Source organism: Bos indicus x Bos taurus, chromosome 8 (genome assembly GCF_003369695.1).
Source record: "Bos indicus x Bos taurus breed Angus x Brahman F1 hybrid chromosome 8, Bos_hybrid_MaternalHap_v2.0, whole genome shotgun sequence".
In the NCBI taxonomy this organism is placed as follows: Eukaryota; Metazoa; Chordata; class Mammalia; order Artiodactyla; family Bovidae; genus Bos; species Bos indicus x Bos taurus.
In genome coordinates, this window is record NC_040083.1 from 44,346,604 (window position 1) to 44,370,868 (window position 24,265).

The 24,265-nt window shown below is 42.1% G+C and overlaps 1 protein-coding gene across 1 annotated transcript in view; it reads left to right on the top strand.

Moving 5' to 3' along the window:
* Nucleotides 1-24,265, top strand: part of PGM5 (phosphoglucomutase 5) — a 213,353-nt gene that overhangs the window by 146,203 nt on the left and 42,885 nt on the right. Inside the window, exons 9-10 of the mRNA XM_027549415.1 lie at nucleotides 2,271-2,454; nucleotides 18,182-18,316. Of these exons, the coding sequence (XP_027405216.1) occupies nucleotides 2,271-2,454; nucleotides 18,182-18,316 (319 nt within the window). The remainder of the gene's footprint in view (nucleotides 1-2,270; nucleotides 2,455-18,181; nucleotides 18,317-24,265) is intronic.

The following is a 24,265-nucleotide window of genomic DNA, read 5'->3' on the forward strand; positions in this document are numbered from 1 at the left end:
AAAGCACTTTGAGTCAGGGATGTGTTCCTCATAATTTGTGGAATGATTATCTAGCTTTCTGCCAGCATTTTGAAGACATGGTGTTATGATAAGTGTATTTATGATACAGTTCATTTTTTTTGTGGCCAAGAGCTTACATGATAATTACTTTTTTCATAACAAATACCATATTAGAGAATATAATGCAGTGGAGATATAAATTCTTGTAGGGCGTTCAATTATGATTCAGGTTTCTGACCAAAGAGATCACAGAGATAAAGAAAAAGGGAGGAGGGAGTAGGTAAAATGAAAGCAAACACTTCCTCCAGCCTCCGGGAAAGGTAGGTCGCAATGCTTGTGAAGGAGAACTATTTATAGCCTGTTTTCTTAGTGGGCAGAAGACAATCAAATTTGGTTTAACTGGTACTGAGCCTGAAGAACCTAGATGATATTCCCTGTATGAGTGGGCCTCAGAAAGAATTCTCGATTGTAAAATTTCTTTCCTTGAACATGCGTTGGTAGTGGTGATGGTCAGAAGGGCTTGTTTGGGGGAGTGAGGGGAAGTTGTGGCAGAACTTGCTCGTGTATGAAGATGAGTGTTGGGGCAGCTGGTCTGATGATCTCAGCCATGGCTGAGCGTGACCTGTCACATTTGTGTGTTTTTTCAACTTCTCAGACTCTTTCAGAGCCTCTCTATCTCCTCCTAGAGCCTCTTATCCCATCCTCGTGCCCTTTTCTGCTTGGCTGGGTCTTTACCTTCCCAACAAACTACTGATAAAGAGAATCTAGGCTTAGAGCACAAGCTGAGAAAGAATGCTCTGAGAGCATTCCCTGTTGTTTTGTTCTCAGGCTGGGAGGACACACCTTCTGTAGGAGGGAGAGAATAGAAGAAGGAGGGGATGTAGGTGCAGGGGACCCATTGTTAGACATGGTTATCAGTCCATGTTGGTCAATAACCTGATGTTTACTGAAGTCTCAAAAGATCTTGGGTGGAGAAAAACTGTCAACTATTCAGATCTTCCTTCTTTAGTTCACTCTGAGAACTCACCTTTCCTGTGTTAAAGAGGCCCCAAATTTGAGATCCCACCACTTGAGCACAGCTACCCCTCCTAGGGTTTCCTTCTTAAACAGACCTCCCTTAGTATGCCATTAGGACTTGGTCAAACCCATCTGACACTGGGAAAGACCCTATAGTTTCTTCATGATAGTGACTAAGAATAAAAGTAAGAGCTTTAAGCACCAGTGTCTGGCATTGTGCCAACTACTTGGTATGTATTATCCTATTTAAACCCAGCAACAACAAATGAGATAGGTGTTATTTTTAGTCTTTTTTCCCCCTCTAATCACCTCCAGCCCCATTGTTCTATGTGATGTTCTTGGCTAGAAGGACCTTTTTTTTTTTTTTTTTAAATGGAACAATTGTAATATATCTTCCAAGTTTCCAAGAGAATTTTATGGTACATTGAGTTCCCTTCCCCATCTCTCTTCCCTGCCTTGATTCCTCTCTCTCCTCCCTTTCTGCCTTCACCTCCTCCCATATTCATTCCAGTGCTTACAAAACCCACTACTTATCAGAAGCAACAGAGAGAACAAAACAGAGTAGATCTCTGCCCTCCTGGAGCTTACAGTTCTCATGAGCAAAGACAAGAAATAAGTAAATTAATATATAAACAAAGCAAATACAGATTGGGGTAACTACCAAAAGAAGATGTAAAGGATGATGAGCGATGGGGAGAGAGAGAGGGGAGGTGCCTTAGATGTCTTGTCAGAGAAAGTGTTTCTAGGGGTAACAGTAAATTTGAAAACTGAAGGAAGGAAATGCATCAGCTATTGGAATAGCCTGGAGAAGACTGTACCAGGGAGAGGAAGCAGCAAGAGGAAAGGCCCAGAGGGTGGAGCATCTTTGAGGACTGGAGAGGAGGCCTGTATGGCTGGAGCATAGTGAACAAGGGCCAGAGTGAGACATAGCCAAGTCAAGGAGGTGGGCATGTCGTATCCCACAGTACTTTATAGTCTGTGGTTAGTGTTTTAAATCTTAATCTCAAGATGATGGGCACTTTTGGAGGGATTCAAAGGAAAGAATGGCCATGATTTAATGTTTACAGGATGCTGCTGTTGCTGTGTGGGGAATGAGTGAGGGACCAGGGGAAGAGGTTGACCAGCTGTGGGTGCTTTTCTGTGCTGTTCTTCCACGGAAACAAAACCAGTGATTAGACAACTTGAGAGGCCCTCCTGGCTGCTGTTTCTCTGATTAGATTTGTCTTTAGCCTGTGTCCTGTCCCCCTCACCAGGTTTGACTATGAGGGATTAGAGCCCAAGACGACCTATTACATCATGAGGGACCTGGAAGCCTTGCTCACAGATAAATCCTTCATCGGCCAGCAGTTTGCTGTGGGGAGCCATGTGTACAGTGTGGCGAAGACAGACAGCTTTGAATACGTGGACCCTGTGGATGGCACCGTGACCAAGAAACAGGTACTTGCTAGGACATTGCCAGAACAGGTTATCAAATGATGAGAGACCGGGGGAAATGCAAAATGTCCTATAACCGGAGAGGTCTTCAGGGACAGTCTACTGTGATCCCTTCATTTTATAAATGAGAGCCCTGTAGCCAGCGGAGAGGAAAGCCCTTGGTGAAGATTACCTACCTACTTAATGGCAGTGGGTGGATTAGAACACAGGGCCCTGGCTCTCTGTCCAGTCTTCTTTCCACCTGGTAACTGATAGGCCTCAACACCATGAATAGATGTAGACTCAACATTTCTTCCTGAAATACTTGCAGCCTGAGTCTCTCTATGTAGCGGCCATGATGGGTGACAGATTCAGAAAAGTTTCCAAGAACAACAGAAGGCTTTTCCTTGGGACCCGCAGGTGCAGGGATGGTTCACCTTTTATTACCTTATGTCTTTGAGGAATGAAGGGAGCTTAGCCAGATGGGTTTGTTGCTCCTGATAGGGGAAGAAAAAATTAGAAATTTTGCCCCACAAACCCAAAAAGAAGATCTATGGTTGAGAAGTATCATGAAAGATAAGTGGCAAAATCGACCACAATTTCTTCTGTGATCTCATCTCTGTGAATTGTGTAAGAGACATGGAAAGCAATTACAATTATTTTTCTTCTCGATTTTGGCAATGTTGGTCACTCTGGGAACATATTTTATCATTTATAGTCTGAATAAGACATTCTGGGTAATGTTAAGAAAAGTTCCATTATAAAATTCCCCAGTTCTTACCTTCTTATACATGCTTCATCAACTACAGACAACAAAATAAATCAGATGCTGTAGCTTGAGGGGACTAGATATAATGGTAGATATTGCTGTTTTTACTTTGACTGGTGTTTTATACCTAGTCCTTGTCCTAGGGTCCTCTGACTTGCTGATGTTCCAAAGCCTAGTGCCCTCCTGTTACTCTGTATTCTGAGAATACTCTGTTGTATTCTCAGTCTAGTCTGCTTTAGTTTTACAGTGATCTTTCATCTCTGTCAAAATGTCAGTCTTTCATTCTAGAAGGCCTTCCATAGCTGGACAAATTCATCACAGTCTTACTTTAGAAAGGTGTAGGATAGTGGAAAAACTAGTCATGAAGAAGTTTGAAGACCCAGAATTGAATCCTGCTCCCGCCACTTACTAGTTGGAAGAGTTGTTAGATTTCTTTGGTCTCTGGTTTCTTTCTCATCTGTAAAACATCTGTGTCACAGAGCTGTTTTAGAAATAGAATGAAATAACATATACAAAAACTCCTAGCCTTTACACAAGGAGTGCACCATGCATCTTTCATGGCTATGATTTGTTTTGCACAAGAATGCTTTCTTGTAGACGGGATGAATTCTCTCTAAAATAATACCAGTGAGTCCTGGAGATGTGAAGCCAGGAGCTCAGCACATCCTTGAACCTCCATGGCTCAGATAAAATTCTGTTCCAGTTTTGTACCATATTCTCACTTCTATTTCATACAGAGTCCTCAGAACAAACTTCCCTAATCTAAGACTCATTTTGTTGTTGTTGCATAGAACTCAAGAGTCGTAAAATACATGCTTTCTAAAGTATCCCTGAGAGGTTTTTTCTTCCCTGATGAGGCAGTCTTGAAAACCGTTCCTTGAAGGGGTTGTCTAGTCATTGGTAGGTTCTGAACTTGATCTCCTTATGCAAAGCTTGAGCTCATTTGTTTTGTTGTTAAATCTACTAACACTCTGCTTTGTTTCTTCCTCAGTGGCCTCAGCATTTGGGTGCTTTTTTTCTTGACTCCTCTTTAATCTTTCATATCAGGCTAATTCTTCAACTGGATCTCAAATGTGGCCTTTGATTTATTCCATGTCCCTCCCCTTCAACCCTGAATATTGGTTTCCATTTTTACTCTAGAATTTATTGATTTTTTTTCCATATTCTTTCATCTGGGGTTCCCTAGTGGCTCAGACGGTAAAGCGTCTGCCTGCAATGCAGGAGACTTGGGTTCAATCCCTGGGTCAGGAAGATCCCCTGGAGAAGGAAATGGCAACCCACTCCAGTACTCGTGCCTGGAAAATTCCACTGATGGAGGAGCCTGGTGGGCTACAGTCCATGGGGTTGCAAAGAGTTGGACATGACTCAGTGACTTCACTTTCACTTTCATATGAGCTCAAAGGTGACCATAAATACTATCAGAACCTGCTCTTGGGAGTTTCTCTAGTAATGAAGGAAGGATGGTTGTTCATCTTCCCAGATTCTAGGACCCAAGTGATGCCTTCATCAGCTGGTGTCCCAGACTCACACTGGAGCTTTCTGCAGGTCTGGGTTGGACTCATTGGGGATTTGGGGAGATCAGTTTACACACAGGTTCATACCTGTTGTCAGCAAATCATAGATGGTTCTTTCACCACAGATGATCCTGTTGGCACACAGGGGAAATTCCTCCACAGGTGGGGCCATTGCTAAGCTTTCACTCCCAAGGCCTATGTCTAAGAATTCCTGGGATATCAGGATTATCAGCATTCACTTCTGGGGACAATTGAGGCTGGGGAAATTGAGGCATGGTTGCAAAATACACTGCTGCTGCTGCTGCTGCTAAATCACTTCAGTCGTGTCTGACTCTGTGCAACCCCATAGACGACAGCCCACCAGGCTCCCCCATCCCTGGGACTCTACAGGCAAGAACACTGGAGTGGGTTGCCATTTCCTTCTCCAATGCATGAAAGTGAAAAGTGAAAGCAAAGTTGCTCAGTCGTGTCTGACTCTTTGCGACCCCATGGACTGCAGCCTACCAGGCTCCTCCATCCATAGGATTTTCCAGGCAAGAGTACTGGAGTTGGGTGCCATCGCCTTCTCCACTATCCATTCCTAAAAGACATATTTGAATTTAAGTAAACTGGTATTATTTTAAAATATCTATAAAATAAAATGCTTTGGTGCATTTATTCAGTAGATACTTTTTGTCAGTTCAGTCACTCAGTCATGTCCGACTCTTTGTGACCCCATGGACTGGAGCATTCCAGGTCTCCCTGTCCATCACCAACTCCCAGAGTTTACTCAAATTCATGTTCATTGAGTCAGTGATGCCATCCAACCATCTCATCCTCTGTCATCCCCTTCTCCTCCCGTCTTCAATCTTTCCCAGCATCAGGATCTTTTCACGTGAGTCAGTTCTTTGCATCAGGTAGCCAAAGTATTGGAGTTTCAGCTTCAGCATCAATCCTTCCAATGAATATTCAGGACTGATTTCTTTTAGGATGGACTGGTTGGATCTCTTTGCAGTCCAAGGAACTCTCAAGAGTCTTCTCCAACACCACAGTTCAAAAGCATCAATTCTTCGGTGCTCAGCTCTCTTTATAGTCCAACTCTCACATCCATACATGACTACTGGAAAAACCATATTTCTTGAGAGCCTACCAAATGTATATAATTGGTTTTTCTCATGGTGCAGTTTTTTTACTGAAGTATAGTTGATTTGCAATGTTGTATTAATTTCCGCTATACAGCAAATTGATTCATTTATACACACATGTACATTCTTTTTTAAAATATTCTTTTCCATGATGATTTATCATAGGATACTGAATATAGTTCTTTGTGCTATACAGTAGGATCTTATTATCCATTCTGTATATAATAGCTTACATCTCCTAAACCTAGTGGTGCAGTTTTTAAATATAATTTTATAACAGCTTCACTGAGATAAATAATTCACATAACGTGCAATTCACCCATTTAAAGTGTACAATTCAGTGGTTTGTAGTAAATAGACTTGTGCAGTTGATGCCATGTGCTGGCTGGGTGATCTCAGTCAAGTTACTCAACTTCCCTGTGCCTTTCTGTCTTGTCTGTGGAAATAGGAATAGTAATTGTGGCTGCCTCATACAGCCATTGGGAGAATTCAATCAGATAATACATATAAAGTCCTAGTATATAATACACATTAATAAATGATTAACTTAAATAAGTTATATTAAAAGAACATCCTTGGGAAAGCGAGATTTTGGCATTTAATGAACTATGCATGCGTGCTAAGTTGCTTCAGTAGTGTCCGACTCTTTGTGACCCTATGTAGCTTGCCAGGCTTCTCTGTCTGTGATAAGAAAAGCAGGGGAAAGAATTCAACAACATACAGCTTTGCAGGGTGTCACGTGAAGACATGGGAAAGCCCCTCAGTTTCTGTGTTATCTGTGAATTGATTCAAACTCACATTTCTCTGCTTCCCCCAATATCCTCTGTCCTCTGTCACACACACTTCGCTTCAAAAAGAAAAAGGATTTTTAAGGCAGCTCTGTTTCCTTTTTGTCCTTCATTTGAGGTCAGAGTCAGGGAACAGACCGTGGGAAAATAAAGTTGTTTCACATGTATCTCTAGAGATAAAGAAGAAATGTTTCTCCATCGAAAATGAAATTAAAATCCTGTTCTGGCGATAAGCCACTCCCCCATCCCCCACCCCCGTCCACTCCACTGCTATGAAAAAGTTCAGCAAAGTCTGTCCTGCCTGTGAGATTCTGCGGAGCCTCAGGGAGCAAGAAGGAGGGACTTCCCTGGTGATCCAGTGGCTAAGACTCTGCATTCCCAGTGCAGGGGGCCTGAGTTCAATTCCCAGTCAGGGAACTAAACCCCACGTGCTACAACTAAAAGATCCTGGCACAAGCAAATTGGAAAAAAAAAAAAAAAAAAGGAGCAAGAAGGAAACCCCTCACATGAATTCCCAGGGACTTCACTGGCCTTACTTGGCCTGTCAGATCTCATGGGATTTATTATGGCTGCCTCCGAGTGTCTGATATTTTTGTGACTGTGGGCACCAAGAGAAAAGTTGATGTGTGCTTTCCACTAACAGGACCCAAGAGAGATTCTGATTTAGAAATAGCAATTGAATGAGGTGTGGTTCAACAATAGAAGCTCATCCTTTGTGGTCCCAAGAGGATATGTCACTGGTTATTTTCTGGTTGGTAAAATCTAGTAACATGAATGAAAGATGTTGGTTTCTTCAAATGCAAGTGGAAAAAGTAGCCAATAGCTAGCTACTCTAAGAATAGGGGTATGCTGCTGCTGCTAAGTCGCTTCAGTTGTGTTCGACTCTGTGCAACCCCATAGACAGCAGCCCACTAGGCTTCCCTGTCCCTGGGATTCTCCAGGCAAGAACACTGGAGTGGGTTGCCATTTCCTTCTCCAATGCATGAAAGTGAAAAGTGAAAGTGAAGTCGCTTAGTCGTGTCCGACTCTAGCAACGCCGTGGACTGCAGCCCACCAGGTTCCTCCGTCCATAGGATTTTCCAAGCAAGAGTACTGGAGTGGGGTGCCATTGCCTTCTCCGAGAATAGGGGTATAGTTGTTGATTAATAGTTGCATAAAGGGTGGCCTAATCTTTTCTCAAGGATGGATTCATTGTGCAAATATCAAGATTTTCCCTGGTGTTTGGCACATTCTCTCTTCCCTCAACAGTCACTATCCGGGGGGGCATTATAGATACCCAGATTTTCTCTTACCATTGTCCTTCCTCATCCCCTCCTTATACCCCCAACTATGAGACTCTCCTGGTTCTGGGAGAAGGGGTGCTCCAATCCCAGTTCTGGGAAAGAAAGACAACTTGACAAATGGTACCAGCACCGAGTGAAGGCATATTGCCACCAGAATGGGCATCAATCCAGAACTATGACCTGTAATTTGAAAATTAGCTTTGAAATGAGAAACCTTGCTACTTTAGGAGCAAAATTTAACCAACTGAGTCTCTCTTTATGACTCATCCAGCTCCCATATTTCTGTTTACCAAGATCAAAATCATTAAATTCTATGAGTGCTGAAGTAATTTGCAAGTAGAAGTTCAGCTGATATTAAAAAAAAACAAAAGAAAAAACTGATGTAAATAAATGCATACCAGTTAGCTGATGTGGAAAACCAAATCCAATTTGATTATGTCAGACTAACTCTGAACTTATTAATACCTCTTCAAGTTATGCAAGCTGTGTGGAAACATTTTGATGTCGTCCTCAACCTGGAAAAAAGAGCCATTTGAAATTAGTTCAGAGAAAAAGTACACTTTGAAGACTGATTCTGAAGTTAATTTGCTTTTAATGTTGTTATTTTAATATGCAGGGAGGTGTCTGTACTTTTTAATTTCAGTGTTTAGAAATAATAAAGATAGCAAATCAGCAATCTTGAAATCACATTTTAGTCTGACATGTGGTACTTTAATATATACCATGGTATTGCCGACTCCTGGTCAACAGATACAGAGGTTTACTGAGGCCTCGTTTCTGGCAGTCTCACATGAAGGCAACTGAACAGTGTCAGCTGAAAAATCTAGGGCTCTGGAGGGGCTCTCTATTCAGAGTTAACTGGTCAGCCTTTAACTTCAAGCTTAAACTTTTATTATGTTCCAATCAATGAACCAACTAAGAGACTGTCATATTAACAGCCCTTGTCCTATAACATGGCATTTTCTGGAGTGTGGTTTGCATACCTAGAAGCAGAATTGAACATATCACTTCAGTCAGACTTATTATCCCACCTATAGATTTAGTTAAATCTGAATGTTAGAACGCATTAATGGTCCTCCTGTGTCAAGTGACACACATGTTTAGGGAGTAAAGTGTTATCATTACATATATACTGTGATCAAATCTGGGTTAACAAACCCTTTTTCTGGGCTTCTCTGGTGGTCCAGTGCTTAAAACTCTGCATTTCTAATGCAGGGGTTACAGGTTTGATCCCTCGTCATGGAACTAAGATCCCACATGCTACATGGCACAGCCAAAAATTAAATTAAATTTAAAAAAAAAAAAAGGAAATCCTTATGCTGTTACAAGTTGTGGTTGATTAAAAAATTCCTCTTAATAAATATATGTTTCTTTTCTACCTTAATACAGCATGGTGAAGGTAGTAGAAGTTTGTGTGGTTTGTGTCCGACTCCATTGAATGACTAGTTTTCAGATACCTACTGCATGCCAATCAGCTTGCTGGGCATTAAGGATATAGCAGCGCATAGGACTTGCTAGCAGGAAAGACAGACTGCCATTAAACTTGCAATGACTACAAGGTTTATTGAAGAGCATTACAGAGAAATTACTTATTTGGAAGTGCATAGCAGAAGGAGGGCTTCCTTGGTGGCTCAGACAGGAAAGAATCCGCCTGAAGTGTGGGAGACCTGGGTTCAATCCCAGGGTTGGGAAGATCTCTTGGAGGAGGGCACTCAAGTATTCTTTCTTGGAGAATCCCCGTGAACAGAGGAGCCTGGCAGGCTAGTCATGGAGTCACAAAGAGTCAGACATGACTGAGCAATTAAGCACAGCACAGCAGAAGGAACGAACCTAGACTGGGGCTCTGGAAAGCTCTGCATGGGAAGGTGATATTTAAGCTGTGCCCTGAAGAGTGGGTGGGGGCTGGCTCAGGTGAAACTGTCTTATCAGACTACTGTGCATGTTTTTCTCCCATCAACTGTACTTACACTGTTTGTTTAGCTTTCCAGAGAAAGAGCTGAGTTTCCTATGTGCTGTCACATTCCCAGTGGGATGTTACAATGGCTGCGATTATGATTCCAACTGCAGTGCTCATTCTACAGCACAGTAGTTGTCGGAAATAAAGATAATTGGGCCTCTTGGTAGATACTTTGAAGCTTATGGATTAAAAATTGTTTTTCCTGATGGGTACTTTTCCTTGATTTTGCCTGTTTGCCTTCCAGTCACTGAACATGTATTCAGTGCTTTGTAATGACCTGTTGGCTGATTCAGAAAGAGAGAGAGAGAGACTATTTTTGGTTAGTTGGCAAGTTCTGACTCCCCTCCTTCTGATTCATTTGGGTTTTGTTGTAATGAATTACCTTTTCCTGACATAATTGATTGCTTTAGTATTATCTTCTAAAATGTTGGTAGTATTGATAGAAACCTGCTAAGATGTGTGATAAGAATCTAAGCATTCTGGAATGGCATCCCAGTAAATTCCTACTGAAGTACTAATGTGTGTGTATAGTCAGGAGGGCAGCCGTCCCCAGGAAAATTAACTATTAAAGGAAAAAGCTGCAACCTATCACAGGAAGTGAGGGAGGACAGTACCCCTGTTGTCTGGGTAGAGTATGTCTGAATCCAAAATATCCCAGAACCAGGCCTGGTGTTGAGTGAACAGATATCAGCAGCCATCTTGGCTAAAGACACAGGGAGATGGAATGTGTATGACCTAGGTCCATTGTTACAAACTTGAGAGTTGAAATCTGGATGAGGACTAGCTTGTCAGTCTTCAGTTTCCAAGTAGGCTTCTCATCACTAATGTGATTTTTGCTGGGTAGGTGTTTTAAAAGTGTACTTAAGAAGCCATTTGACCTTGACTTTTTTCTAGATAAGCATTTGCAATTGTTGGTTTCCAAGAGTGCTGGTTGTTTATTTAAAAGTCTAGATGAGATTTGCTCCCAAGGTTAGGGCAGCTGGGTACAGCTATGTAGTCAGTGCACTGCACAAAGGCAGGGGCCTAACTGGGGAGGAGAAGCTAAAGTCCAGACCAGCCAAGAGGAAGGATGCTTCTGTGTAATTTGTCCACCCAGAAGGGGCACTGCCTGTAATTTATATAAGGGCATAGATTGGACTAGCAGCTCCCCAGCTCAGCCACTATTGAACTCATGCTCGCAGCTAACTCTATGACTTATACAAAGAAAAATGGGGTAATTCTAGGTAATTTTTTTCATGGCAAGAAATGTCTATCCAATCCAAATCTTCTGCTTTCTAGGCTGCATGCTTTCTTCTACAAAATATGGTTCAGATGTTACAAAGTGATATTTTCACCTTGAAGCTTTCCAGATAAATCACTGGGATTTCCTGTGGGAAGTAACATGTGAGTCAGTCTCGCAGAGTCTCTCTCTTCCAAGCCTGCCCTGTCTTCAGGTTCACATGCCTGGGGTGGCCAACGGGCGGGATAGGTGACACTGTACGGATTTCAGGGCCATACGCTGTGTTCCCTTGGAATTCATCCTGAGTCAGTATTTGACTAGGGCAGACGCTGCCAAAGAACTGTTGGTAATGTACAGTTCCTCCTTCCCCGCCTGGCTGCAACATGTCACAGAGTCTCCAAACCCACATCTGGCTGCTCTGTTTGTACTTAGCATCTTGCAGATTTCCCTGCATTGATTTACACAAGGGCTTAAAAAAAAAAAATTCATGTATCAAACATTTATCAGATACCTACTCTATGTAAAGCTCTGTGCCAGTTTTGGGGAACCATACAAAGTCACAGGAGGTACTGTTCAAATATTTCACATAAAAGCAATGAATGGCTATCAGTGGTTTCATATGGTTCAACTAAGATTACAAGCCTGGAGCCAGAAGAAAAGGGTAGGCTGAAGCCCTGGCTCCTCCATTTACTGGTTGTGTGACCCTGAGCAAGTTTTCTAACCTCCCTTTTTTTAGTAAAAGGAGAAAGTGGCCTGGATTACCCTAAGGTCTTCCTTTCAGGACCTTAAAATTCTAAAATTGGCCAACCAGGAAAGAGTTTTGTTGTTTGTTTGTTTGTTTTTTTTTGGCCAAAAAGCCATTCAGTGGGAAGCATGAAGAAGATAAATGGTAACATATCTGTGTGTTTAGTAGTGATTTCAGAGGACATGGCAAAGTTTTAAAAATAAAATTAATTTTAACTGCCCAATTTAAAAATACATATGTAGCATTGCTAGGAGACTCAGGTTTGATCCCTGGGTTGGGAACATCCCCTGGAGAAGGGAATAGAAACCCACTCCAGTATTCTTGTCTGGAGAATCCCATGGACAGAGGATCCTGGAGGGTTGTAGTCCATGGGGTCGCGAAAGAGTCAGACATGACTGAGTGACTAACACACATATACACACATTTAGCATTACACCACAAACCATTGCCATTTAGGCATTATACAGCAGTCTTTTGCAAAATCTGTAAAGTTGGACAAATTAGAGCACAGCACCATTTTCACTAAGAGTTTTAACCTAAGAAAAAGAATTCTCTTTACATTCTCTTTACAGCAGCAGTGATTTGTAATTTTTAAAGCCCTTCTCACATACATTTTCTGATCTGATACAACAGCCCAGTAAGCCAGGCTGTATTATTTTCATCCACTTTTTAGGAAACTAAAGGTTGGAGAGCTTAAGTGACTTACTCAAGACCACCGGCTGATAAAGCTAGCCAGAATTCTAGTCCCGTTCTCTCTCTATCGTTGTTATTCCTGTATCACTTCCACACTGACTCTCCACCAAGAGCAAACCAAAAAGGGGCAGATATGGGGAGGAAAAGAAAGACTATAGAGGTAACTGGAAGCAGATTGAAGGATTTCTGGGTGGAGCGGCTCTTTAACAATTCTTTTTCATTGGGACAAAGATAAGGTGGGAAAACCTACCCTGGTCACTGAAGCATACAGCTATGGTCACTCCAAGGGGGAAAAAACCCTAGGCTGGAAGTGCAATGCCCCATCCCATTAATTAACATTATCTTCTAATGGAGGAGGGCATCTTTCTCCCTTCTTTGAGTGTGGCTGTTGTGTCATCATGGAAATTTCAGCTGCTATAGCTGCTGCAGTAACAGTGGTATCATGGATCCCTTCAGTACTTCAGGAATTCCTTAGGCAATCGTGCTAAAAAGTTAGTGTCAGATGCTCAAGAGGAGATGCTTCTGGTGCTTCTGCTGCTGACAAGGCACTAGGAGGAGGCTTTCAGGACTCAGCAGCAACGTGATGTTTCATTAGATCCCTGTGTTATGGCCTCCTAAGACCCCAGGTGGCTGGTAGTGTATGCCAGAAACCTCAGTTCATAAAGGCATCTTCCTTAAGACTGACATGTAGGATAGTCAGTCGCTTGATACATGAAGTAGGTGACCCAGAGAAAAAAAGACTACTAGTCTGGTGTCCACATATGGCTACACATTAGAATCGCCTGGAGGGCTTTTACAGCACCGATGCCCAAGTCACACCCCATACAAACTCAATCACCATGTCTGTGTGAAAGCCAGGTACCGCTGTTTTTAAAGACCTCTGGCTGATTTCAGTATGTATTAAGTTTTGCAGTTAATGGGCTAGCTAACAATTTTTACAAGATCACACAGCTGCGGAAAAGAACTTACCATGGTTCAACTCCATTGTTTTTAACTGAAACTGATCTTTGCCCTAAAAATGAAGAATGAGTAGACACAGTGTCCTTCACAGTTAACCTTCAGAGCGAATATGTTAGCCCCAGTTCACCAGTGGAGAATATGAGTGTGTTTCCACTTGGCCTTGTAAAATGTGGAAGGAGGCCTTCTGGCAGCATTCATACCAGTTGTGGGACATGTAATGACAATCACTCAACAAGTATCAGTGGAGGGCCTACTGCGTACTGGGCTTGTCCTAGGCTGTATCAATAAATTGTGAGCAAGGAACATACGGGTTTGCCCTCCCAGAGCTTATCAGCTAAAAAAGGACCCAGATAAAATTCAGTGATTCCAACACTTTAGGGTTAAGACTTTAAAGGGAACTTATTTTATTCATTTGCCCTAGGCCTTGTTTCTTCAAGAGGATTTGTGGCAGCAAACACACACATAATGAAATTGTTAGAATATAAATAAGAAACAGAAATCAAGACTAGGGAAAATATAAATAAGAGTAGAGAGTCAAGAACAGAGGAAGAAAAACTCATAATTATGCAAATCATAAGGATCCACTTGGGCTTAACCTCAAATTTGGCATAAAGTATCCTGGCAGCCATATTGAAAAGGGAACCATGGTTAGTTATAAAGTTCTTGTTGTCAGAAAGACAAAAAAAAAAAAAAAAAAAAAACCCTAGTTCCTCAGGGGAGGAAAGGCTTTCCTAACACTTGGCTCTTGAGGAGATGTCTCATGTGGAGCTTCATACAGTCTCCTATAATGACTGCAAAAAGTAGATTTTATAACTGCCGTGCAGACCCTGCGATAAAAGTGAGGACTTAAAACTAAAATGTAATTTAATAAATCCGTTTCTGTCACGAGTAGGTGATCAGAAGTAAGTTGATTGAGGCCAAATATATGTCCAGGTGAACAGTGACTAGAAGTTGGGGTACCTGGAGGACACCCTTATAACAGTCCTCATAATTCCTTTCTACTGGGATTTCCATAGACTTATGGTTATATTTTCAATTTTCTAGGGTAGAGTTGAAAGGGTAGAGTTATTCCATGTTGTGGATAATGGAATGGTTATATGAGGGGTCAGCAAATATTTTCTGTAGACAGCCAGATAGTAAATATTTTAGCTCTCATGAGCCAGACAGTCTGTCTTAACAGTTCAGCTCTGCAGTTGTAACACAAATCAGTCATAGACAACACAGAAATGAACAGGCATGGCTGTGTTTCAGTAAAACTTGATTTATAAGAACAAGTGGCAGGTCAAATTTGGCTGACAGACTATATCACTAAGCCTGAGTTTAACCTAAAAAAAAATAAATAAATAAAAAGCAAAGTATATTATTGGTATTTTTTGTTGGAATTATGGAACATTTTGAAACTTGGTAAGTCTTGGTCAGTGGTGATTTTGGCCTCATTATTTAGTTGATAGCAGGTGATGATACATGCTGGAGAGAACATGGCTCATGCTGAGGCTGCAAATTCATAAAGTTCACCCGAGCAACGTGCAGACCCCCAAACAATCCAGTACAACTATTCGTACATCCAAGTGATGCTCAACAGTCATGGAACTATCAGGTTGTTGCAGCACAGAGCTGGACTCGTTCTACGTATTTTTTTGGTTCCATGTGGAGAAAGAGAATTCTTACGTTCCTCACTGGGAGGTCTAACAAAGCAACGTGGATTCTCTATTAAGATCTCCTTAGGAAAGAGAGATGACATTGACATTGAGTTATTTCCAGCAACTTGATGTGTGCTATTCACTCCTTTAACATCTTTTCAAGTGCAAAATCTATTTCAAACTACCCAATGTAGATTCTAACCGAACTTCCATGAGTATAGCCAAATATATGGCTACACGCAGGGGTAAAAAACAAACAGCAACAGAAAAAACATCATTTCACTATAAAAAAGGACTTAGCTATGAGCAGATAATAAACCATGTTGATGGTTTATCATGGCCTGAATTCTTAAATACCCTCTGATGCTGGGAAAGATGGAAGACAAAAGGAGAAGGGGGAAGCAGAGTATGAGATGATTTGAATGCATTGCCAACTCAGTGGACATAAATTTGAGCAAACTCCAGAAGAGAGTGGAGGACAGGGAAGCCTGGCATGCTGTAGTCCAGAGGGTCACAAAGAGTCGGACAAGACAGCACCCGAACAACAACCACAGTGGCCATAAACTTACTTGGGAGGTTAATTGTGTAATGGAGCTACCTTAAAGGGTTAAGTCCAAGAGGTCATCAGAAGAGCTGGCTTCAACTGATTTAGCATCTGCAACAAGAGGTGCTTTAGGGCTTCAACTTTGAGGTTTTTAAAAACATGGCTATGAATACAGTGGTGGAACCAACCCTTGAGGTTTCATTATCAGTCTGTACAGAATTTGGTATATCATACTTTCTGGGTAGCAGAGAAATTGGTTTGTTTGCTCCATTCAGAATTTCCTAACTATTCACTTATCCAGCAACACTAGATGGTTAAGAAAATAGTTTTGCTCATTGTAATAGAATATTTTAGGCTCATAGAGAGCACATACTGTCTTTATCTTCATATACCCAGGGCTTAGCCCTGTACCAGATCTACGAGGGTCACTGTAAAATACATGCCCATGAATGACTCTTGGGCAAAACTATCCTGTTTGCAAAACTTGTGCCACAGAGCAATGGAAAGCACATTCCAGGAAGGGACACGGCTCCTTGTTATTACACAAATTGTGGCAGACATTGAACCACTCAAAAAGAGATTAAACTTTTAACTTTGCAATTGGAACAAAATGTACTTACAAAACTTAAAAAGCAGAAAACTGCTCAGATGGAATCACAGTGTTTCCCAGCAATATCACCAGATGAGGGTAGGGGTAAGAGATTAGCAATCAGGTTCATGTGGCATGTATGAATATTTTTATTAATGGCTTATTCTTGACAAGCACCCAGAGAAGTTTCCAAGTAAATTTCTTAGGGAAAATGTCTCCTATCAATTTGCCTGAGACTTCTACTTTTTCAGAATCAACAAGCAACCAGACATATTATTTTGTTCCTGCCTCTCTTTCCTCTGGCCCCTGTCAATATGCTTATTTATAACAATAACTTTATCAGTTGTCTCAAGAAAACAAATTTCCTTCAACGGAAGTCACAATGTGATCTCACAGTCATATTTTTTAAAATGTCGCTGCCATTAATAAGAGATGCATAGAGAATGGATGCTGTTCTGAGCCAAAGTCAAATACTGGGCAGTGTGTGAGATGCTGCTGCAGCTCTGCCCCCACCACATGCTGGTGGCCAGGTCTTACGAGCAAGAAGGAAAAAGAGAACCAAGAGGATGAGGTTGCACAGAGCAACCCTCAAAACCCAGCCAAAGCTCCAGCCCTGAGCATTTTACTGTAGGACTCCATGGATCCCAGAGGAGTGTGGGAATGTGGGCAGAAACAGAGAGGAGGTGAAGTTAAAGCCAAGTCTAACATCATATGGGGGAGCTTTGATGTGGATAATTTGTCTCGCTGTAACAGATAAATTGCCTACCTGATTGCATCCAGCAGGTTCCAAAGAGAAAAACTTTGGCTCCAGTGACACTCATTAAATATCACCCCATCCTTGTTACCTCCACCTCTTTCTGATTTCCACATTGCCAGACCAAGGGAGCTTGAGCATCTGTTCATAGTGTTGCTCCTAATCCCACCCTCCCCAACATTCACCAGAAAGCAAAAGAAACAGAATAGAGATGAATAGATAACCTCAGGGAGCATCTGGATTTACCTCATTGTCCCACTGGAGTGAGTATAGAGAGCCAGTTGTAAGTTGTCATGATGCTGAGCATCTTTGGAGTTGAGTCACTCAGTTGTGTCCGACTCTTTGCAACCCCATGAATCGCAGCATGCCAGGCCTCCCTGTCCATTACCAACTCCTGGAGTTACCCAAACTCATGTCCTCATCCTCTGTCAGCCTCTTCTCCTCCTGCCCGCAATCCCTCCAAGCATCAGGGTCTTTTCCAATGAGTCAATGCTTTGAATGAGGTGGCCAAAGTATTGGAGTTTCAGCTTCAGCATCAGTTCTTCCAATGAACACCCAGGACTGATCTCCTTTAGGATGGACTGGTTGGATCTCCTTGCAGTCCAAGGGACTCTCAAGAGTCTTCTCCAACACTACAGTTCAAAAGCATCAATTCTTCGGCGCTCAGCCTTCTTCACAGTCCAACTCTCACATCCATACATGACCATTGGAAAAACCATAGCCTGGACTAGATGGACCTTTGTTGGCAAAGTAATGTCTCTGTTTTTGAATATGCTATCTAGGTTAGTCATAACTTTCCTTCCAAGGAGTAAGTGTCTTTTAATTTCATTAAAATTAATGATTTTAAATTAATGATTAATATTAGTGATTTTGGAGCCCCCAAAAATAAAGTCTGACACTGTTTGCACTGTTTCCCCATCTGTTTCCCATGAAGTGATGGGACCAGATGCCATGATCTTCGTTTTCTGAATGTTGAGCTTTAAGCCAACTTTTTCACTCTCCTCTTTCACTTTCATCAAGAGACTTTTTAGTTCCTCTTCACTTTCTGCCATAAGGTGGTGTCATCTGCATATCTGAGCATAGAAATATGCTAATCTCCGAAGTCAGTATTCATCATTTTTACATGTATAATTATTTGTTCACTGATCCATCCTCGATGTTCTTGCTCTTAGGGCCTGAGGATCATTTTCTCTGATGCATCTCGGCTCATCTTCCGGCTCAGTTCCTCCAGTGGTGTGCGGGCCACCATCAGACTATATGCAGAAAGCTACGAGAGGGATCCCAGCGGTCATGACCAGGAGCCCCAGGTAACAAAACAGAGCTGTACTCTCAGCATAGTGTATCTTACGCTCATGGCAAATTTCAGTAGCTCCAGTGGGCCTTTAGTGAGGGTGATTTTGCTTTCTAGAAAGGCATATGGATAGCTCCAGCCAAAGGCACATTTAGAATGACTCGAAGCAAATTTAACTCTTTCATTGCAGTGTTTGAAACAGAAAAATTGCTCTCGAGCATCTATGAGTTTAGACCAGCGTTTCCCAAAGTACTTGCTTCCCGACTGTCCTGTAGTTTTTGGATTGTAGTGACCTCAAGAGAGGCACCTTGTATAGATAAGTTGAAAAAATTTTGAGTTAGAGTCAAGCTGGTCAAACTCCTCAGAGCCTTGACTGTACTCATTTAAATGATCAATTCCCAAGTGTTTGGAAAGCTCCAAGTTGGATGATGACCTTGAGGTGCCAGTACAGGTGCTAGCCTGGACTTCCTCCCTGAGGTTGCTGCCTGGCCCAGCACGAGAAGAGGGGCCAGGGCTGCTCTGAATTTAAAGTTCAGGGAGGACACTGACAAAGCTGGGCTGGCCTGAGTTTAGCAGAGCCCTCTCAAGTTGTCAAAAAAGGGCTAATTAAAAACTCACTTAGAAGAGCAACAGCACAACCATATCCCCACTCCCAAATTTGTTAAAGCTCCAGGCAACATTAAGCAATACCAGAAACCCCCCACTCTAATGTTGGGTACTTCCAGCCACTCTGCAGGCTGCCTCTCCCTGCCTTGATCTCTAGTTTAACCTGGGTTTTGAAGCAGAATCCTTGATGAGATGGTTCCTTGCGATTAAATCACTGGTTCCCTCTGCAACGCTTCTTTTGTGGAGAAGGAGAGGAACAAAAAAAAAACTCATTGCTTCTCAGTTTAGTGATGCCCAGAATTTTTGGTTATAATTTGCCAAATTTGTGCCCTGGAAGGAATAAAATACCAGGAAGGGTTATCTTTCTTTGTCAGTAATTTAGTGGTTTTTAATTAAAAAAAAAAAAAAAGCCTCTTTCTTTGGAGAATCTCAAAGAATTTTATAAAAATGATACCATAGATTCTTACACCTGACCCTGTAACCAGTAGATCTGTCTGGAGTAAAATTATCTAAAACAGGAGACCGAGAGCTATTGTTGGGATCACTGAGAGTGTGAAGGGCAGAGCGCAGGGCCAGCATTGAGACTCTGGCCTTTCCTTCTCAGGATCCCAGACTTTTCATGCAGGGATGTGCCACTGTCTGCCAACATAATTTGTTAGTGAGTACTTTTCATGCAAGATAGTACCTAATCGTGCAAGAATTGGAGGCCATATAAAAATTCCATATAAAACTCTTCTACATTTCATGTTGGGAAGTGAGATTAAAGTGAGGGCCTGAAAGTCCAGAGCTACGTACAGGGTGAGGAATGATATTCCTGGCGTCACCAACTCTGACTCACTCTGACTCAAGGCCTCTGACTCACTCTGACTCGAGGCTATTTTTTCTCAACATTCTTTTCCCTATTTGCTTGGAGTAAGTGGTTATGATGTTTGCTTATTTTTATTTACCTCTGCACCAAGTGCAGAAGTATGATGTCTAGGCCATTAGACGTGTGTAAAAAAAATCCTATGCACATATGAGTGTCTCTCTGAGGTAGTCCCACAAAGCCAAGTGGTGCTAGTCTTTCTAAGGCTTCCTTTGAAACTGAAAGCCATCACAGGCCTGCTGCGAGAGGATTGTGGTAAGTATCTACATCAGTCTGTGGGTAAAAAAAAATAAAAACATAAGTAATGCTGGTTATAGTCGCCATGGCTATGTTATTATCCATTCCATTGGTTGAAAAAGTTTGCCATTTTGAATGACTTAGAAATCCTTTCATTGATACGGGTTTTCGTCTCATGACTGCTGTTCCCTTTCTAATCCTAAGTGAGGGTTTTCTCAGTCCTTGCTAGATGGGCCTCAGAATGTTAAACTTATGATCTAGCTAAACATTTTAGCTTAAAAATAGATTTCCTTATTCAAACAATAGACTTCATTGACTCATCAACTTCAGCCATATTGCATGATACAGTTCAGTCAAGATAAAATGTAGAGTAGATTTTAAAAGACATCTAATCCCCTAAGGAAAAGGAAACAGCATTTCTCTGCAGGCCCACCTGGCTCAATTACTGCTAACTGTACCTCGGCATCTAATTTTAACCACCCGGGGCCCCCTTCCAGCATTGCTTTCCAGGACCACTTGCCTCTGCCTTCCAAGAGCTCTGGAAGGAAAAGCCTGTGGTTAACTGTTAACAGAGATCAAAGATAAGACCTTCTGCTCCAGCTGCTAAGATTATTACTGGTCCAGGTTGGCCAGGCAACACCAGCTTGTGATGCTTTCTCAGTCACAGAGACCTCTTCCATCCTTCTAGCTTGTTCTGACTTACAGCCTGGAAAGCAGAGAACAGATGCCCCCACCCACCCTCTCCTTGCACTCAGAAGCCTACAAAAGTACCTCTCTAATCTATAGAGGTTCTATTGATACTCTTATTTTAATTCAACAGGTATTTATTTTGATGTTTTACCCACCCTAATTTAATACTGTCTCCATTTAAGTTATTTAGTAAGAAGATTCCCTTATTGTTGTTATTCAACAAGAGTTCTTCCCAGGTGGCATGGTGGTGAAAAAAAAAAAAAATCCACCTGCCAATGCAGGAGATGCAAAAGACCAGGTTGGATCCCTGGGTCAGGAAGATCCCCTGGAGTGAGAAATGGCAACCTACTCCAGTATTCTTGCTTGGAAAATTCCATGGACAGAGGAGCCTGGCAGGCTACAGTCCATGGGCTGTGAAGAGTTGGACACGACTAAGTGCACATGCAACGAGTTCGCTTTAACTAACTTATCGGCATCTGGCTCTTTTACTTTGCATGTGGATAGTTTCTTTTCCAGACATTTTAAACACATGTGAACAGAACATGTTTTAAACATTTATGCTGTGGTTGCCTTGTGGAAGTATTCATAACTATGCTGGTGATGCAACTAGGAAAACTTGTGATACAATCTATATGCACACAAGTCTCTCCTCCTGTGAGTAGATTTTCCATTTGGGTCCTTTTGTCTAACAGTAATTATACCATTTGTCTTAAGTTGTATAAAATAACTTTTATCTGCATCAGATTAAAAAATTCTGTGTATATACACCTGTGGGTTGATAGTGAGGGGAGAAAAAGGTGGGGAGGGCTCTGAGGAGATGAGGAGGCGCTTGCCTTGCCCTCACCCTGTGCCCTTGGTAAATGAGGAGAGAAAGCTTCCAAGTCCTATTTCTGGAAGATTACATAGTTTTAAAAATACAAGATTACTTTAATTTTACTGGCAATCAGTAGGGCTTCAGTGAACCCTCACACCAGCTGGGAATAATTTGGAAAAAGGGATGAGCCAAACTAATTTAAATTCACAGGTAACCAGAAACAGTCCAGTTGTTTCCATTTTCTTTCCCATCAAGTTTATTATCTCTGCCACTAGATTAACCTTTTTTTAACTTCTTTCCTTGTCCCTTTGAGCCTGAGAGTGGAGTAGCTAATGAACAATTAAAGATCCAAAAGGAAAAGGAAGGAGAAGTTTTGCTAAGTCCTGGGGTAATCACAGGCTGATAATCAGCTCCCTACTAATCAGCAGCTGGCTTTGGTACTTCAATTGCAGAATATAACCATGCCCCACCCCACCCAGTCTCTTGAAGGAGACATATTTTCTCTAACCCTCCTTACAAATTGAGGAAATGTATGTATGTATTTCTGATAAGCTGTACATAGAATATTTTAAAAGCTAATATCTAAGTACCAGAAATCTCTACACTGAATTTATCTGATATTTTCTTCTACCTGTTCTTATTATGACTTTATAATCTAGAAATATAAAGCCCAGAGCCCTTTTGTATTATGTTGGAAGAACATATAATTTATCATCTAAACTACAGTACTTCTGAGAGTGAAATGGGGGCACTGATAATCACTATGTTGAGACTATCCCCAACACACCAAAACAGATGGTTCCTCTAGCTACAGACCTCCTTGCCACCTTAGATCTGCAGGCCTCTTTGCAGACAGGTTCTTAAAAGCATCAGCAATATAAGCCCAGTAGTACAAAGAGAGCAGGCCAGAAGAGTTAGATCAGTGGTTCTAACCCAGACTGCACATCAGAACCACTTGGGGGCCTTGGTGAGCATACCATGACTGGGACTACTCCCAGAGACTGACCTTAATTATTTCTATGTAGGCCTCTAGTTTTAAAAAGCTTCCTATTGTCACGCGAGTGTATGTTCCTCGGTTCTTTGTCTCGTCACAACAAAGATTTGGAGCAACGGACATTAAAGCCCTTGGCGCGTCACAGCTCTCAGGTCTTGGACAAACCGTGCTACAGCTCTTAGGCAAATCAATGTTACAGCTCTATTTTATTTAGAAGATAGCAGGAGAGTGAGAGAGAAAGAGAGAGAGAGAAAAGAGCGCACGCACGCAGGAGAGAGAGTCCATCAGAAAGCGCTTTGGCTCCTCCTTTTATATGTTTTTTCCTCCACCTGGGCCTGCCCTATGCAAATTGGGCTTAGCCAGGAGTGCTGTTTGTTCTGCCTGAAGTCTTCACTCTGGTCCTCGGACCTTCCTTGTCTTTTAGCCACAGCCATTTTGGACTCCTTTTCCCTATTCTACCTACCTAACGTTCCCCCCTCAAGAGATGGGAGGCCCAATTCTTTGGGATTAGGGGCGTCGAGGTCTTTCTGGCTACTTCCTGCTGAACTGGGGCGGCGAGGGGTATTGGGCCTCTCCCTCTTGTTAGTCTCAAGCCTCAGAGTCCTTATAGCGGTGTCCAAGGGTGTGTGATATTTTCCGTGGTCAGCTGTAGTTTTATATCTTTGTTGAACTGGCACTGCATGTTGTAGCTGGTTGACCTGGGCAGAGACAAAACAGGTTAGACAATTGACAGTACATGGAATAATCATAAGCATCATCAATATAGCATAACAAGGACTAGTAGGGACATTAGTCAATTTTAAATTCACATCGCCAGGATAGCTCAAGTCCCTCCTTGTTCAGGGATCAGAAGATCTATCTCCTGTCTGTTTTGGAGTACAGTCTCTGTCAAGCTGTGTTGGATTCTTAGAGTTATCCTGAGAAATCTTATCCCCAGAAACCAGATTTGGGGGGTGTTCATTAGAATAACACTCATTGGTAGTTCTGAATAGGTATCTGAGATCTCCCAGGGGCTCACAGGTGTACTGAGTGTCCTCTTCTGTTTTCTTCCATGGCTTGACTCATGAGTAGTGAATCCAGGAGTCATGTCCTGGTACCTTGACTGCTGTGGGGGTAGAAAGTATTACAGGGTAGGGGCCCTTCCATGTGGGCTGGAGTTGAGCCTTTGGGGACCCATCTTTCCAGACTTTAATTAGGACTTGAGTTCCTGGAGCATATAGTGGTGACTCTTTAGAATCTTTTGGGTCCTGGTTCATACCCCACAAGCATATATCCTGTTGGAATTGCCCAATGGCCATGGTATAAGACTGGAGGGTCTGAACCTCTGGATCTAGGAAGAGGTCATTGACATGAGCAAAAGGTCTCCCATATAGCATCTCATAAGGACTAAGACCAACCTGTTCCTTAGGGGCAATGCGGGTGTGGAGGAGAGCTATTGGTAAAGCCTCCTTCCATCCCAGGGAGGTCTCGGGGTTATCTTTTTTATCGCTGATTTTAAGAATTTATTGGCTCTTTCTACTTTTCTTGAAGACTGAGGCCTCCAGGCACAATGGAGATAATAAGTAATGCCCAATGCTTTAGAGACCCCTTGGGTGACCTTAGAAGTAAATGATGTCCCATTGTCACTTTGTAATGACCTGGGCAGACCACCACCTCCTCAGCCTTCTCAGTCCAGGTGGGAAAGCCTTCAATCCATCCTGTGAATGTATCTATCATGACTAATAGGTATTTATACCCTTGAGAAACTGGCATCTGGGTG